General features: G+C 40.7%; 1 protein-coding gene across 2 annotated transcripts in view; it reads right to left on the bottom strand.

Annotated features, from left to right (window-relative positions):
- Positions 1 to 18,609, bottom strand: part of KEA3 (K+ efflux antiporter 3) — a 365,310-nt gene that overhangs the window by 329,871 nt on the left and 16,830 nt on the right. For both annotated transcript variants that reach the window (XM_089415486.1, XM_089415490.1), the window contains exon 2: positions 1,657 to 2,082. In XM_089415486.1, coding sequence (XP_089271612.1) covers positions 1,657 to 2,082 — 426 coding nt within the window. The remainder of the gene's footprint in view (positions 1 to 1,656; positions 2,083 to 18,609) is intronic.

Below are 18,609 nucleotides of genomic sequence, written 5' to 3' on the forward strand. Positions count from 1 at the left end.
AGATCACTCGAAGTGACTTTCAGTGTCTTGAGGAGGGATGGTGGCCAATTTACCATTTTCCTGAATTAAAAAGGTATTTTAATTAAAATAAAAGGAGGGAAAATGTACTAAGTGATTAAAATAATAATAAAATAAAGGTTTCTAGAGGGGTCCATCAAATCTATAAATGAGGAGACCATTTGGAGACATCTTGGAGTTGAGTATTTTTCTTATGGAGAGGTTTGGAGAACCTGGAGTCCCCAGCTTCAGTCGTAGCCCCATGCGGAAACCCTCGGGTGATTCAGCGAGAGTGGGCGAGAACCCATCTCTCCCCTTGGTGAATTCACTCAAAATTCACAAGTGTGTTCATCGGTTCCAATTCTATTTTGGAGGTCAGGTCTGGTATTGCAGAAGATCTTTTGGAGGCTGCATTTGTCATATCTCAGCTATTTTCCCAGTTTGTATTGGCATGTATAATTTGATAATATAATAATGCTGAGTTTGTTGCTTCAGTGTTTCCATTTGTTTATGGGTTTATTGCAAGTTCGATTTATTTATTGGCCACTCTTATTGTGTTAAAATTTGCATATTTGTATGGTATTTAAGAAATAGTTGTGCCACGTAAAGATTTTTAATAATTTGCCTTAAATTAAATAACCAGGATATTACAGATCTTTTGTGTGTTGATGTATTATACAAATGCCCATCGATTTCCTCTTATAATCTCTCGTTGATGAATCAACAACCATGATCTAATCTCAATCGATGGCTAAAGATCATCTTGACTCCTTCAAGTGACTTTTCCGGAAGTCTCTAGAGGAAAATCGATTTACCCCAATTAATACTGATTAATTAAGCCATTTCCATAAAAGTTAGATTTAGGAGAATTAATTAACTGGCTAATTAATTCTAATCAAGTTCTTTTCTTGTGAAACATTTTCTGGGTATTGGAGAGAATGTGTTCCTTAGCCTCATAGACACAATTTGGGACTATACCACAAGTCCAAGCTACACAAACTAACAGTATAGTGATCTTCTACAATAATCTATGGATGTAATGTTGTCTCTATGGCCCCTTGTGCAACTTAAGAGGGGGTTTTAAGTTTTGAGATATTTTGGCTAATCCTCAGTTTTGGCCACATGCTAGCCCACTATCTGGGTAGTTGATGCCATTTATGGACCAACTTATGGGTAGTTGTGGCTTGTTACACTCATTACTGCCCTTCTTTGTATTTTATTGTATTTTGGTCTAGTGCCTTGACCCTAGTGGAATGGTATAAATACACCATCTCCCTCATTTGTATCTCATCTCATTCAAGTGAGTTTATTCATTCTTTCACTGAGGCACCCCTATACTTATGTTGCAAACTCTCTTGAAGTCTTATCTGTTCATCATTAAGCAGATGTTATATTTCAGGTTGTTTATCTTAGTGGATTTTCTTTTGTTCATTTTCCAATTAAATATTTAGAACTTATAAATGTTTCAGAGCTCAGAATATGAAAGCAAGTTCTTGCCAGTTTAAACAAAATCAGGGAATTGCAAACTCATAAGTTCATTTTGTAAATGTCCATCATCAAAACTGGATATTCATTAAAAGATTCATAAAGAAAGTCTGGAGAAATAACATCAGTTCACAACAAACAGAACCTATATAAATGTTCAAGTTAAAATCATACCGGACTAGCTTTGATGACCTTGAATGCTGGAACTACCATAACGGTCACCGCAAAGAATGTCATGGTATCTAAACCTAAATCATTAATCACATCTACTGCATTTGCAATTTCAAGCTCAGCATTAATCCGATGTTTTCTCCATTTACAGTTTTTATGGTTCTTGAAACCATTTCTGTGGCTTATTTTCCAGTCTATTACTGAATGCAGAGGAAGAGAGGACTGAAAGCCTCTACATTGATAGCATTTGCTAATCAGGCATGAACTTGGCTTAAGATTCCTGAGTCTGTAATCACCGAAAACACACTCCAATTTTACAAGTCCTTTAGAGATAACACCAGATATTATGTAACGTGAATTAGCCTGCGCAGCTGCCCCTATTGTAGAATATGGTGTACAAATATAAGACGGCCATGCACCAGTGTGTTCCTACAATCAAGACAGTTAAGAAGTCAGATACACAGTATGTGTATTCATGTTTTGTTTATATTTAACTACCAAAACTGAAAGAAGATTATCACAGTGCAGGATACCATGACCTTGCTTAATTTAGTTCCAACCATCTAAAAATGTTAGCAGATACCACATGCAGTTAACAAGTAGAAAATAATGGGTCACAATCGACATTTATAAGTGACTTCCAAACATTCAACAGGCAGTACTGCAGAGAGCAGTGAGTTGTATACGAAAATTTATCGTACAATAACTAAGCAACTTCTCAGACAAAATGTGTACATGAGCTGACACGTTGATAATATAGATGTGCTCTATATATTGAATGAATGGAAATAACGTTCAATAGAAAAATGTCATTATCTTTGATTCTGAGAAAGTCAGAGAAATTACTTAATATATGATTTCTTGGGGGTAATTGTGATGTAATGTGATCTTTTTTCATGGATGCTTATGGTGGATCTTGGATGATGCATGGTGAAGTCAGCTTATTTGCTTTGTCATAGTATTATGTTACTTGGGATGAATGTTCATGTGCTAAGTTAGTTAATTTGGTATTGGCTTCATTGTCCCTTGTTAACCTAAACCCTTCTTCCAAGTATTTAAAGAATAGAGATATATTTTTATTTCCCTTAATCATACGATAAAATTTGGGAACCTAGATCTCAAAGCCTAGGGTAAGTTAGGTTATTTTCCCTAGTTTGTTTGGATTTATCACTCCAAAGAAACCCTAGAAATGTTTGATTCCTAGATTCCATATGCCCTAGATTGAGAAGGCCCTAGTCCATATCTAGGCACGAAATTTTGTGGAGAGGCTAGAATACATGAGATATCCAAAACCCAGAAATCTTTATGGAAATTCTGCCTAAAAGTGACTGAATTAGATTAGTAACCAATTTTTAAATATTCTCTAAGTCTAAACTTAGAGAATATGGTTAATTAATCAATATTAATTGAGATAAGGCAGATCGACCCACAAATGATCCTAGCCATTGATTACGTTTTAATCTTGGCCATTGGTGCTCCAACAGTGGATTATAAAAGAAAGTCGATGTGGTGATGGAGATGATCTAGTGCAGATACTCAGTTGCCCAGGCAATTCGATTCTCTTAGTAGCAGCAGCTCAGTAAAGAAGATAGAGCCAGAGGGTGAGTAGCAAGTGGAAGAGGAGAGCAGCAGCATTCCGGGAGAAAATTTTCAATTCCCGGAAAAGTCGAAGGAAGGCCGAAATCTTCAAAGGGCTAGTGTAGGGACTGCGTAGAGGCTCACGCAGGCATCTCAGCACAAAGGTTGGGGAAGCTATTTCGGAGGCAGAAAATAGTTGTGGGGTGAGAGAAAATTCTCGCAATATTTTTGCCAATATTTTCTTCAGATTAGATTGTCAACTGGGCATCTAAATTATTGTACTTAGAATTGTTGTTGAACATTAATAATAAAACCCTCGTCTGCTACACCAGTTTTCCCAAGTTGTGGTTTTCCAAGGACAATTGTCCGAAAATAACTATGTCAATTTTATTATGTGTGCTAGAATATCTCAGTTTCCAGTATTTTATTTTCCGCAGTATTTTTATGGTGAAAATTGCAGTTGTGATTTTATTCAATATTTTTTGTAGTAAATAAACTGCAGAATTAATTTTTGAATTAGAAGAATAATCTCTAGTAGCTGCAATAGATTAATTTTCACATGGTATCAGAGCATAATTGATCAGCCAGAAAGCTCAGAAGCAGAGAAAGGAATTTCGTTGTTCAGAGGGAGCAACAAATCGAAATTCCCAGAGAGACTGCGCAGAGCCCAAAACAGGCAGTTCGAGTTGCTAGGGCAACAGTTCAATTTTTCAGTTGGAAGGAGGCAGGAAAATCGAATTGCCCAGATTAGTGATTCCAGCAGTCAGAGGGAGTAGTTGTAGCTCAGATTTTCGTTGAGCATAACACTGGTTGGATGCAGAGAGTTTTGCTACAGGCTACAGAACAGAATCTGCCTCGGGAGGAAAAGAGAAATAGCACACTAAATGTGTTCCAGTATAGCCATAGACAAAAGTAACATTCAGGGACTTCAAATTTGTCTTTCAGATTGGAAGACGAATTTGCTTGCTTAGCAGGATCAGCTTCACAGGGGGTCTAGTACATAGGCAGTAGAGCTTCATCTCACATGACAGGGGTTAGAGAACATTTCTCTAGCTACAAAGAGGAGCAGATGGATTTCCAGATTACTATGGGAAACAAAATGAAATGTACTCCAGCAAGGAGAGGTACCATAGATTTTCAGGGGGAGTTAGGAGCAAGCACCAGTGCTTCAGATGTATTGCATGTGCCAGGATTGGGTATGAACCTGATTTCAGTATCCCAGTTACAAGATAAAGGGTACGATGTTGACTTCATATGGAAGAAATTGTATGTCAAACACCCGAGTTGGAAGAAGGTAAGACAAATTGGAGTTTGAAGTAACAGGTTGTACCGGTTACAAATTGATTCTCCAATGGCACTGATAGGCAGCAACAGTAGCAGTGGGAAGGAGTTGAATGAATTATGGCACAGAAGAATGGGACATCTACATCATGGAGCACTCAGGATGCTCAAAGAAACCGTAACAGGGGTTCCTGAGCTAGGAACTAACCACAATGATGTGTGCAGAGGGTGCGTACTTGGGAAGTATGCTAAGGCGACATTCTCAAGGAGTGACAACAGACCTGATGGCGTGTTAGGACTTATACAATCAAATATTTGTGGCCCGATGTCCACTAGAGCTCTCAACAGTACCGAATATTTCGTCACCTTTATTTATGATCATTCCAGGAAAACCTGGATCTACTTTTTGAAGACCAAGGATGAGGTCTTTGATCGTTTCAAAGAGTTTAAATCTCTCATGGAGAATGCGATAGGGAAGAAGATCAAGGTACTTCACTCGGATAATGGTGGAGAGTATATTGATAAAGACTTCAAAAATTTCTATACAAAGGAAGGCATCAAAAGAGAATGGACAACTCCATGTAATCCACAGCAGAATGGTGTAGCAGAGCAGAAGAACAAAACGATCGTTGGAGCTGCAAAGGCTATGTTATATGACCAGGATCTGCCCAGATTTCTGAAGGCAGAAGCATGTATGGCAGTAGTGTATATTCAGAACAGGACTCCTCATAGAGCATTGGGGAAAAAATGCCAGAACGAGTCTTCATGGGGAAGAAGTCTGAAGTCGGCCACCTCAAAATTTTTGGCAGCATTGTTTATTGTCACGTGCCGGATGATAAAAGGACCAAACTAGATCAGACTGCAGAGAAGGGGTTTTTTGTTGGGTACTGTGAAACCTCAAAGGCATTCAGAATCTACATTCCTAGCAGTAGGAAGATAGTAGTAAGGTGATATGTGAAGTTCATGGAGGACCGAGCTTTCAGAAGGTCTCGTGAGATGCCTGCAAGTGATCAAAATCAGTCAGCAAAAGCTCCTTTAGTCCAGCAGTAGGGGCAGCCACAGGAGCAGCCAGTGGGACAAGCAAGAGGACAGTCACAAGGGTCAAGTACTGTGACCAGTACCAGTATTTCCTTAGGTGCAAGAAATCCGGGGAGTTCTCAGCAGATGGAGTAACAGAGACAGGATGAGTAGGAGCTGGCAGAACCTCCCACGACTAGTGGTCGAGCCAACAAAGAGATTCGTCGAACATTAAGGGATGCAGAGGAGTTTATTGGAACTCCTAGGATGAGCACGAGACTACGCAGACAGCCTGACAGGCACCAAGAATTGGTAGCTCAGGTTGCATAACCTTCCAACTTTCAAGAGGCCACACAGCATCAGGTGTGGATAGATGCCATGGTAGAAGAGTATAGCTCTATCATGACAAATGATGTTTGGGAGGTAGTGCCTAGGCCAGAAGACAAATCAGTTGTAGGTTCGAGGTGGATCTATAAGATCAAATATGTGGTAGACGGCAGTGTGGAGAAGTACAAGACTAGGTTCGTGGCAAAGCAGTATGCACAAAAGGAAGGGATAGATTATGAGGAAACCTTCACCCCAGTTGCCAAATACACTTCTATCCAGTCAGTTATATCTCTAACAGCACAGATGGGATGGCAGATTCACCAAATGGACATCAAGACAACCTTCTTGAACAGAGTGATAGAGGAGGAAGTGTACATAGAATAGCCAGAGGGCTTTGAGACTTGGGAGAGGTGCACGCGTGTTTGCAAATTGAAGAAGGCTCTATACAGGCTCAAGCAGGCTCCCAGGGCACAGTATGGTAGAATTGACACCTACTTGCAGCTTATGGGGTTCGTCAAGAGAGACGCAGATCCCAACCTTTACTATTTGATGGTAGAGGATGAGCCCCTCATTCTAGTTTTGTATGTAGATAATCTATTCTTGATAGGATCACCGGGGCTCATAGAAGATTGCAAGAGGAACCTAGTAGCAGAATTTGACATGAAGGATTTGGGGTTGATGCACTATTTCCTAAGATTGGAGGTGTGGCAGAAGGATGGGGAGATCTTCCTTGGGCAAGGAAGATACGCTACAGATATTTTGAAGAGGTTCAGAATACAGAATTCCAGACCCATGTCCACACCTATGATTACCAATTGGAAGAAGATATATGCATCAGATGACAAGGACGTTGACTCCACCTTGTATAGACAGCTCATTGGGTCTTTCATGTATCTGGTCAACGCTAGGCCAGATATTTGCTTCGCAATCAATACCCTTAGTTCACGGTGGAACCGAAAAGGGTACATTGGGCAGTAGCAAGGCATATTCTAAGGTACATTCGAGGCACAATCGAGTATGGATTGAAATATACTCGAGAGGATGACGTTAGACTTTGTGGGTACACGGATGCAAATTGGGCAGGCAATTCAGTGGACAGGAAAAGTACCTCTGAGTACTGCTTCAGTGTTGGATTAGGGATGGTTTCGTGGTGTAGCAAGAAGCAAAAGTCAGTGGCATTGAGCTCTGCAGAAGCAAAGTATATGGCAGCTAGCACAACGATGTGTGCGAAGCTATAACAGGTCGAAACACATCGATATTCGGTGTCACTTCATCAGAGATTGTGTACAGCGAGGAGCAGTCCAGCTACAGTATGTTCCCATAGAAGAGCAGTATACTCACGAAAGCTCTACGGAGAGCTAAGTTCGTATATTTCAGAGAACATATGGGTATTGTGGAGAACTCGTTTCAATAGCAGGGACAGGCTATTTTGGATGTTGTAGATGTTGCAGTTGCAGCAACAATAAACGAGAGGGAGTTGCAGTGCAAATGTAGTGTTGGCAGCAGTACGGCAGGGTCAACAGCAGCACAGATGCAGCGTATATTAGAGTTGCGCAGTAGTTGGTAGGCAGCAGCAGTGTAACAGGAGATGATGCAGAGACAGAATGTTGCTACAGGAAGCAACAACACTATAACACATTCCTCGCTAAGAGGGAGTGTTAATTTTTGTAGCATCAGATGTGTTCTAGCCACAAAATTTTGTGGAGAGGCTAGAATACATGAGATCTCCAAAACCCAGAAATCGTTTTTGGAAATTCCACCTAGAAGCGTCTCAATTAGACTATTAACCAATTTTTAAATATTTCCTAAGTCTAAACTTAGGGAATATGGTTAATTAATCAGTATAAATTGAGATAAGGCATGAATCATCTAAAACTCACACGGATCGACCCAGAAATGATCCTAGCCATTGATTAAACTTTAATCTTTGTCGTTGGTGCTCCAATAGTGGACTATAAAAGAAAGTCGGTGATGGAGATCATCCAGTGCAAATAATCAGTTTCCCAGGCAATTCAATTTTCTCATTAGGAGCAACTCAGCAGAAAAGATAAAACCAGAGGGTGAGTAGCAAGTGGAAAAGGAGAGCAGCAACATTCCGGGATTATATTTTCAATTCCTGGAAGAGTCGAAGGAAGGAAGACCAAAGTCTTCAGAGGGCCAGCGTACGGATTGCGCAGAGGTTGGGGAAGCTATTTCGGAGGCAGAAAATAGTTGTGGGGTGAGAGAAAATTCTCACGATATTTTCGTTAGTGCTTTCTTCAGGTTCGATTGCCAGCTGGGCATCTAAATTGTTGTACTCAGAATTGTTGCTGAACATTAATAATAAAACCCTCATTTGTTGCAACGGCTTTCCCAAGTTGGGGTTTTCCAAGGACAATTGTCCAAAAATAACTGTGTCAATTTTATTGTGTGTGTGCTGGAATTTCTCGGTTTCCAGTATTTTATTTTCTGCAATATTTTTATGGATAAAATTGCAGCTATGATTTTATTCATTATTTGTCGTAGTAAATAAACTGCAGAATTAATTTCTGAGTTAGAAGAATAATCTCCAGTCAATGTTCCACCAAGACTCTGGTGCGGGGAGACACACAGGGGGGGTGTGTGGGAGTACCCTCAAATTTTCGAGAAATTTCGAGGGTGCGGGGGGGCATCGGGGTATATATATAATTCAAGTTTATATTCATTGTTCAATAATGAAAGCATATATATTAAATAGACCAATAGTAATATGGATACCAATACATTGAAAATTGAAATTTGATCCACACATAAAATTTAAATTCATAATTGAATTCAATAATTTAATAATGACATACATTGATCCATCCTCATCATTCATTTTGATACATACATCATTCATATGACATACTCATTATTCATCTATACCATGAGATTCGATAAAAAAATTCAATAATGAAATATTCAAATACATTGATCCATATGATTCATCATTCTACAATCTACATTGATTTAAAAATTAAATTCATCATTCATCATTCTAGAATCTAAATTGAAAGCAAAACATACTAGTATATTACAGTCTACTATATACTAGATACTGACGTTTGAACACTAAATTTATATAACTCAAAGTTTCAAACTCAAAAATAGTTAAGAGTGAAGAGTCAATAATCAGGTTTAGGTCATCAATATCTAGTGTCACAACTCAAAAGTTAAAACTGAAAAGCAAAAATACATAATGAGCACTGAAAATAAAATCCACATCAAGGACTCAATCTCAATGATTGGTCCTCTCCATCCATCTGTTGCATGAAGTCATTGGGACCATCAATGGGAATGTCAGTATCTGAGTTAGAGTCACTCTCTTGAGTAACCAATGGAACTCCAACCAAACCATGTTGCAACTCATCTGGTCCATCCTCATCATCTATCCATGCACTATCCTCTGGATCCACATCCCATCGTGTTGTCGGACCCTTCCGATACTCTGGTGTCTTCCTATGTGCAATACGTAGAGAACTGTGCACTGCAACTAACTTCTTCGCTCTCCTAGAGGAAAGTCTACTCCTCTTTATAGAGTGGATGAAGCTATATGTGGACCAATTTCTCTTTGTTGCAGAGGAACTAGCAATCTGAGACAATAAGCGAATAGCAAGTTGTTGGATCTCTGGAGCATCATCCCCATGCATGGTCCACCAACCAATGGGGTCAGTTTGGCCTAAATCATTGTGATCTTCCCTTGCATCATGCTTGTTGAAGGGACCATTGAGACTTGCACAATGCATCCACTGTCTCCTAATTGTTCTCCCTTCTTCGGAACTATACATCTTTGTAATGGCAGCTCGAAGTCCCTTTTTGACCTCTGGATCTTCAATGCGAAAAATTCTACCGGTCCTTGCCACATACCATTTTGGGTTGAATGCATATGCTGCCATGTGCAAAGGTGTATTCATTCGATCCCACCTACATTGTATAATGGGTCGAATTTGGGTTGTATAGAACTCTAAGGAAGGATCTTTCTCACGAATGGCCACCCTTACTTGATCCAACATACTATCAAAAGTCTCATAGATTTCTCCAAAAGTAGGAGAATCTGTGTCAGTGTAGCGAATGACCTCAACTACAAGACATAAAAGTAACACCAAATAACCACAATCTGTCCACCAATCATTATCCAATATCTGAATCTTGATTTTCTTTCCTTCCTCTGTCTTGGGTTCTGCCCATCTGTTCCAATTTGGAGTCACAACCATGGCCTGCAATGCTGACTGCACTTTCAACATCCTCTCTAATAAAAGAAAATAACTAGCATATCTGGTATCAGTAGGCTTGAGGAATTCCTTCCTCGCATGAGACCTGTACATGGCTAAAGAGGTATGGTGATTACAAATAAATATCTGTACATTTCTTGCAGTTGTCACCAAGTTAGATACCCACTCAATTTTTCCAATGTTTTTCAATGCATTATTTTGAATGCATGCACACAACAAGGGGTCCATAAAATATGCATGTATTTACTCTGAATCATTAATGCTACTAATCTACACACTGTTGTTGCATCTGTGACAACCTGTACAACACTTGTAGATCCAACCTTCTCTATAGCATCACGAAGAAGCTCAAATTGGAAGTTGCATCTTTGCGCTTTCTAGAACAATCAATAGCTCTAAGAAAGAAAGGCCCCTCTCGGCAAGTAACTATGATGTTGATAAGTGGACGTTTGTCAATGTCTGTCCACTCATCCATAACGATATAACAACTTTCCCTCACCCATGTCTGCCTCAAATTTTCCTTTTGCACATTAATATTGGCCACTTGCCTTTCCAATATCACTGTCCTCAACTTATTTTCCCCTGGGGGCACATATGAGGGTCCTGCTGCTACAATTGCCTTGACCATCTCCTTTTAGTAAGGAGAATGACTAACATGGAAAGGAATGACATTGGCAAAAAGAAATTTTCCAAGGGAATCATCTGGATCATCACGGTTCAACTTACCATACATCCCTGCAAGAGTTGGCCCCACTGCACAAGAACAGGAACCCTTAGTCCCAACAAGAGATGGTGGAGGCATATTTTTCATTTGTTTTATCTTTCATTTAGAGCTTGGGGCTTCATCAATATTTTGATAAGCTTGGGCCATGACATTTTTACTTGAGAAGGTGCCCTTTGCATCTGCTGCCATTTGCATCCTCAAGAGCTCTGATTTTTGTAGTAAGGTTAATTTTGTACATATATGAACCCCTTTGCCACCTACACCCAAAAGATGCATCTTGATCTGATTATAACTCCCAACCCAAGAATAACCACAAACATTGCATTTCCATTGGCATGTCCCACCTCTTTGTTTTCCTGGTTTTGGTTGAGTTGAAGAGTCAACCATTTTGGTAACATATAACAAAAGAGGTTTGCTTGGATTAAATGTCCCATTTGCATATTCTGCCAATGACTTTGATGGGGTTGCAGTTGCACTGGGAGAAACACTAGTTGCACTACTGCCATGGGTTTCATTCATTGTTGATGGGATTTCAGATCCAAGTGGACTTTCTATTTGAAGATCATATTCACTATCACTGTCAGTGGCACTGTGGCTGCTTATGTTGTTGTGATTAGCCATTTTACACTTGCAGCTTATTGTGTTTTAATTTATTTTGCATTTTTTTTATTTTTCGGCCTTGCAGGAAGGGTTTTAAAAAAAAATCTCATAATGTAAATTAAAATTTACAATACAAAATCTACTAGAATTAAATTATTAAAATTTAAAAACTTTAAAAACGTTACAAAAGCTATAGACAACCAAAAAAAAAAATTACAGTGAACAGTCTACTATTCACTGTGTTCATTAAATTTTTAAAATTTAAAAACATTACAGAACTTCCTACTTAGAAGTTAGAAGTTATAGAATTTAAAAAATAAAATAAAATATTACATTGTACACTGTACACCACTGTTCACTGTGTTAAGCAACAACAAAAAATAATTAAAAACAATTTGAATTTACCTGGAGGATTCCTGATTATGGAGCAAGCCTGGCAATAGGTGAGAAGGCATTTGAACTTTGCATACTCGGCCCTGTAGGAGAGCAGGAGAAGGAGCTTGAAGTTAGAAGTTGGAGGTCAAAGGCAACCTACAGGAGAGCAGGAGCAGGACGGCACAGGTAGGAGGCCGACAGATGGCATAGGTAGGAGGTCGACGGCAGTGGGCACATGTCGATAGCACAGGCAGTGCTGGAGCGAGGAGGTCGACAGCACAGGCAGCGTTGGAGTGAGGAGGTCGATGGCACAGGCAGCGTTGGAGCGAGGAGGTCGACGGCACAGGCAGCACTGGAGCAAGTCTCGACAGGTCTTGGTGACGACAGGAGGATGGCTCGGCGATGATGGGAGCTCTTCAGCGTCTTTCAGCAAGTCAAGTCGACCAAATGAAATGAACGATGAACTTTTAATTTTATTAAACCTAGCTTTTCTTTATTTTTTGTTTTTTATTTTTAATTTTAAAATTTTTTAATTGTTTTGATTTTTTAAAAGGATATTTTCATTTTTATTTTTAAATTGGGTCTTATTAGACAACTTTAAGGGGGGGACGTGTCCGCCTTCAAAAGGGACGCCCAGACTATTAGAATATTTCTATTTCTATTTAATGCTCATTCTTTTAGCTGTTGCTATTTTTATTCTTTTAGCAGTTTCTTAGATGAAACTGATTGTTTCCTTAGTCTACATAGAAACTTGATGTTTCTATTATTGTAAATATCTCTGTATTATCATTGAGCTGTTAGCTCATTCCTAATTAATTCATTCGATATTCTTTTATGGTATCAGAGCACAGAAATTTTTTCGAAATAATTTTTCATAGTTTGAAAAATTCAGTAGTTCATTTCGAAACTGCTCTCAGGGTCTGTAGATTTCTTGATCAGCTATCCTCTTCGTATCCTAATCTCTTGAGTTCCTTCATTCCTTTCTAAGGTCGAGCCCTCTGTAAGCCAGGTAGCCTTCACTGAGTCTTAGCCTCGGCTTTGCTCACTGTGATAAAAGCTTACAGTCGTCAATCTCGATACAGAAAGGGATTCTTCTCCTGCATTATCATTTTATGAGGAATTAACTTTGTGGCGGTGCTCAGAATCGTGAAATTGCCTTGAAATTAAAATCCGGCATTTCGAATCCGGGGGCAGCAGTCGATTTGTCGGTTGAACAGTTTATTTGTTTTGAAGTCTTGTTTATTTCGTGGCCACCCGATCAACGAATTTGGAAGCCGTGCAGGACCGCCGACGCCTTCGAAGAACCAAGATTCGAAACCCCGGGGGCCCAAGTTCTAAAACGGCAAAGGGCAAAAATTACTATCAATCGATAGAGGGGAATGAAAGCCAATCGTCGGAGCAGTCTTTAGAACACGTGATCTGAGAGATCGGACCAGAACAGCTTCGAATCGAGGACTAGCCAGCTTCGAATCGAGGCACGCCCAAAACATATCAAGTTCAGTAAGGCACTTTCCAGCGGCACGTATTCTCGTCAACACGTTCTCCGACCTCGAAGCTCCATTCCAGGCATTACAGTTAGACCTCGCATTTCTGTTCTTCCTGTTCGAATCCCGTCCGGCCCCGCTTGCACCACGTGACGGCATTCTTCAGATTATAGTGACGGCATTTTCACGTGACGGTGATCGATACACAGTAAAACGTGTTCAGGGTCATTCTGAGCTCTGTTTGGGCTGTGTTTTCTTAGCGAATACACATTGAAGAACGACTACAGACCTGCATACGACACCTCAATATCTTCGACCTGTGCTTAAAAGTGCAGAGATTCTGTTGGTATTCTTTTCAGAACGGCTACAAACAATTCGGTTGTCTGAAGACTTAATCTTGTGGATTCTTATGACTCAACTTTGTGGAGGACTCGATTTAGAGCAATCCGTGCAGACTTATAACCATTGCAAGCAGTTGGAGATCTATATTACGGTCCTGTAGAATCTCATTGAAGACTGACCTGACTCAAGATTTGGTACAGATCTGAGTTATTTTCTTGTGCAAATCTATTTCTTTCAAAACAGAATTTGTTAAGGTTTGGTACAGTCATCTTGAAAGAGGAATTTTTAGCAGGCAGCTACATTTTTTTTGTGTGTCAGACTTCTGTATTGTCTTTGGGAAAATGGCCACGCTCACCAATCTGATGTTAGAAGGAAATCAACGCTTTAATGGCAGCAACTATAACATTTGGAAACAAAGAATGCTGACCATTTTTGGATACAGGCGTCTTGATCAGCTCATTTTGGGCAAAGAGCCTCGTCCCGGTACAGCTGGTACCGATCAAGATAAATTTGATGATCGAAATCGAGAGGCTGTTATGCTTCTCAAGCTCTCTGTCGCTGATGATCAGTTACCACAGATTCCTTCTGGCAAGACCGCTGCCGAAATCTGGCAACAGTTGAAAGAACTGCACGAGACATCTGACAAAAGCAGAGCATTTTTTCTCAAAAATCAGTTGTTCTCCATCATGATGGATGAACATATATCTTTACAGGAACATCTCAACAAAATCAAAAACATTCGAGATCAGCTCGAAGCCATTGGTCGGACCATGGAGGAAGAAGATATGGTAGTCATTACTCTGAAAAGTCTACCGAAATCTTATGAACACTTCATAGAAACTCTCAACATTACGACCACAAATGTTGATCTGAAGTTTCCAGATTTATGTACCAAACTTCTGCAGCAGGATCGGTGGAAACAGCAGTTTGGTAGTGGTGCTTCATCAGTGCCCTCGGAAAATGCATTTGCTGCAAAATACCAGTCCTCTCAGTCCTTTCAGCAGAAAGGCTATTCTCAGCCTTTTGATCCTGCTAGGAAGAAAAGTGTGCAGTGTAATTACTGTCGCAGGTTCGGTCACATGAAGAAAGATTGCCGACAGAGGATTGCTTCTGAATAGAAGAAACAGGGAGGGCCACATCAGACAGCAAATGTTGCAGAACATTCCGAGCAGACAGATTCTGCCTTTTACGCCTTTATGGCTAAAAGGTCTTCAGAACATGTTCCTTCCTCTGCATGGTACATTGATTCTGGTGCATCACGCCACTTCTCTCACAGGCGTGACTGGTTTATTGACTTCTCACCTTTCAGTGATTCCGTGGTATTTGGTGGAGGTGAAAAGTACACTGTAGCTGGCAGGGGTACAGTTCAAATTCAGTCTGGTGGACGCACACTTATATTTCTGAATGTATACTATGTTCCCGGTATGGAGATTAATCTGCTATCTGTCAGCCAGATTATGAGGAATTCTCCTCAGCTTGATGTTATGTTCAGTGCACACAAGTGCTCCATCATTGACAGGGAGACCAGTCTAACAGTTGCTGTTGGCCTAGAGGACCACGGTATATACAGGCTACTTGACACCGGTGACTCTCCAGAAGTGGCTCTAGCAGCACGTGTCTCTCCCATCAGCACTCTATGGCATCAGCGATATGGGCATCTAAATATGCAGTATCTCTCTCAGCTCTCTCGGGAGGGACTTGTGTCAGGATTACCTGATATTCAGACTCAGCAGTTGGGGGTATGCAGCGCCTGTCAAGCGGAAAAGCAACATCGGTCTTCATTCAAAAATGGAGAATCTTGGCGCGCATCTAAGGTACTTCAGTTACTTCATGTTGATATTTGTGGTCCTATGAATACAGCTTCTATCACTGCTTGCAAATATTTTTTACTTATTGTAGATGACTTCAGTAGAAAGATGTGGGTGTATTTTTTAAAAAATAAATCTGATGCTCTCAGTATCTTTCAGAAGTTTAAAACCTTAGTTGAAAAAGAATCTGGTTGTAATATCATGACCCTTAGGACCGACAATGGGGGGGAATTTTGTTCCTCAGCTTTTGCCAACTTCTGTGATATTCATGGCATCAAACGTCAATTAACCACCCCTTACACTCCCCAGCAGAACAGTGTTGTCGAGCGTCGCAACCGCACGGTTGTTGAAATGGCTCGTTCCATGTTACAACACAGGAGTGTCCCAAACAAATTCTGGGCTGAAGCAGTATTTACTGTTGTTTACCTTCTTAACCGATCACCTACTCAGGCTGTTAAAGGGAAAACTCCTGAAGAAGTTTGGTCTGGTCGTAAGCCTAAGATCAGTCACCTCAAAGTATTTGGCTCAGTTGCATATGTTTGGATTCCACCTGCTAAGCGCTCTAAGTTGGATTCCAAAAGCCAGAAACTCATGATGACAGGTTACAGTGATCATCACAAGGCCTATAGGCTGATAGATATAGCCACTGGTCGTCTTAGCTTCAGTCGAGATGTAGTATTTGATGAAGACAGAGGATTCTTTCAGTTTTCTTCTTCTGAGCAGCGTTCTGAGGATTAGCCTCACAGTGTTTTTCTTCCGGTCGGTCCACCTGATGGGAGGGATGATGTCGCATCCGTATTTGATAATACTCTATCTGAGCTTCCTCCAGCAACTAACCCTCCTCTTGCTGCCCCTATTGCTCTTGAGTCTTCTCCACCTCCCCCTGATATTGGTTCCTCTAATCCTGATATTGGTTCTTCTACTCTTCGGCCTAAATGGTGAGCTAAAACCATTGGTGATCTCCGGGATGATGAGCTCCTTGAAGGTAGAACTTCTAGACATAAGAACAGACAACAGTCTACAGTCAATTTTGCTCTTATGGCTAACCTACACAGTATTTTTGAACCTCAAACCTATTCAGAGGCTAAGGGTACATCTGAGTGGGAACAGGCTATGGAAGCCGAATACCAGAGTCTTCAGAAGAATCACACCTGGACACTTTCTGATCTTCCTGCTGAAAAAAAAGCCCATAGGCTGCAAATGGGTGTATAAAGTGAAATACAAAGCTGATGGAACCATAGACAAGTATAAAGCTCGTCTTGTGGCTCGAGGGTTCTCACAGAAGGAAGGCATCGACTATGAGGAGACTTTTGCTCCTACAGCCAAAATGAGTACCATAAGGCTTGTCCTTGCCCTAGCAGCTCAGTTCAATTGGAAAGTTCATCAGATGGATGTAAAGAGTGCTTTCCTAAATGGTGATCTCCAAGAAGAAGTCTACATGACGCAGCCTCCAGGATTCAAGGTTGCTGATCAAGAACAGAAAGTGTGTCGGTTAGCCAAAGCAATCTATGGATTGAAACAAGCTCCTCGGGCTTGGTACATGAAAATTGATCAGTACCTGACAGATTAGGGTTTTCAGCGGAGCCCATCTAATGCAAATCTGTATATCAAGCATACTGGTGATGATATCTTGTTTGTGGTTGTCTATGTGGATGACCTTATCATTACTGGCAGCTCTGCACATTTGATCCATGGGATCAAACAAGATCTATGCATCACTTTTGAGATGACAGACTTGGGACTTCTTCATTATTGTCTGGGGGTTGAAGTTTGGCAGACTGAAAATCAGATCTTTCTCTCTCAGTCCAAGTATGCCAAAAATCTTGTGGAAAGGTTCAGAATGCAAGATTGCAAACCGGCCACGACTCCTATGGAACCAGGGCTCAAACTTTCAGCACAGTCATCCTCTCCCCTTGTGGATGAAACTTTATTCAGGAAATTAGTGGGCAGTCTCATCTATGTTACTGCTACCAGACCCGACATCAGTTTTGCAGTAAGCTACATTTCCCGCTTCATGTCAGCTCCTAAAGCTGATCATTGGATAGCAGCAAAGCGGGTGCTACGATATGTGCGTGGTACTTCTGATTATGGTCTCTTATATACTCGCAGTTCCAATCCTATTCTCAGTGGCTACACTGACTCTGACTGGGCAGGGTCGGTTGATGACCGTAAATCTACAGCTGGGTATGTGTTTAGTCTAGGATCTGGTGTTGTTACTTGGACTAGTAAGAAGCAACAAGCAGTGGCTCTCTCCTCAACAGAAGCAGAGTATCGGGGAGCAGTTAAGGCATCCTGTGAGGCAGTTTGGCTTCGACGTATGCTTGCAGATATGCATGTTTTCCAGACTGGGCCTACTTCTTTATTTTGTGATAATCAGGGAGTGCTCAAACTTGCCAAGAATCCAGTCTTTCATGAACGAACAAAGCATGTGGAAACTCATTGCCACTACATTCGCCAGCTGGTTGAAGACGGCTCAGTTCAGTTGCAATATGTTCCCACAACAGAGCAGCCCGCCGACATTTTCACCAAGCCTCTTGGTCCTAATAAATTTGTAAAATTCCGAGGGTCTATTGGTGTTGTAAATAGATTGAGCATTAAGGGAGGGTATTAGAATATTTCTATTTCTATTTAATGCTCATTCTTTTAGCTGTTGCTATTTTTATTCTTTTAGCAGTTTCTTAGATGAAACTGATTGTTTCCTTAGTCTACATAGAAACCTGATGTTTCTATTATTGTAAATATCTCTGTATTATCATTGAGTTGTTAGCTCATTCCTAATTAATTCATTCGATATTCTTTTACAGACGCATCCTTTTTGGGGAGTCTAGACCCCCACACTAGGGAAACACACCTCCTTGTGTCTCCCCAAGACTCCCCAAAAAGGCTGCGCGGGGAAATGCACCCCCAGTAGACTCCCCATCCCGAGTGTGAGGGGTGCGTGCACCCGACCTTGGGGGACGCATCCTTGTAGTACACTGTCCCCAGTAGCTGCAATAGATAAAATTTTAACAACACTATCACCCCTACAAATCACCAAGGAAAAACTCGTTTTCCCTTGGGATAATTCTCTGCAAATTCTTCAGCCAATACTCCATTGATTGCTAGCTTCTCTCATCCCCCAAAAAATTCTTCTGCGCCCTTCAAGTAGCAAGCACTTGCTGAAATAAACTTGTAAAATAGCTCCTCAA

The sequence above is a fragment of the Pinus tabuliformis genome, chromosome 6 (genome assembly GCF_031772625.1).
Source record: "Pinus tabuliformis cultivar Carrire ecotype Pingquan chromosome 6, CPIR1, whole genome shotgun sequence".
NCBI lineage: Eukaryota > Viridiplantae > Streptophyta > Pinopsida > Pinales > Pinaceae > Pinus > Pinus tabuliformis.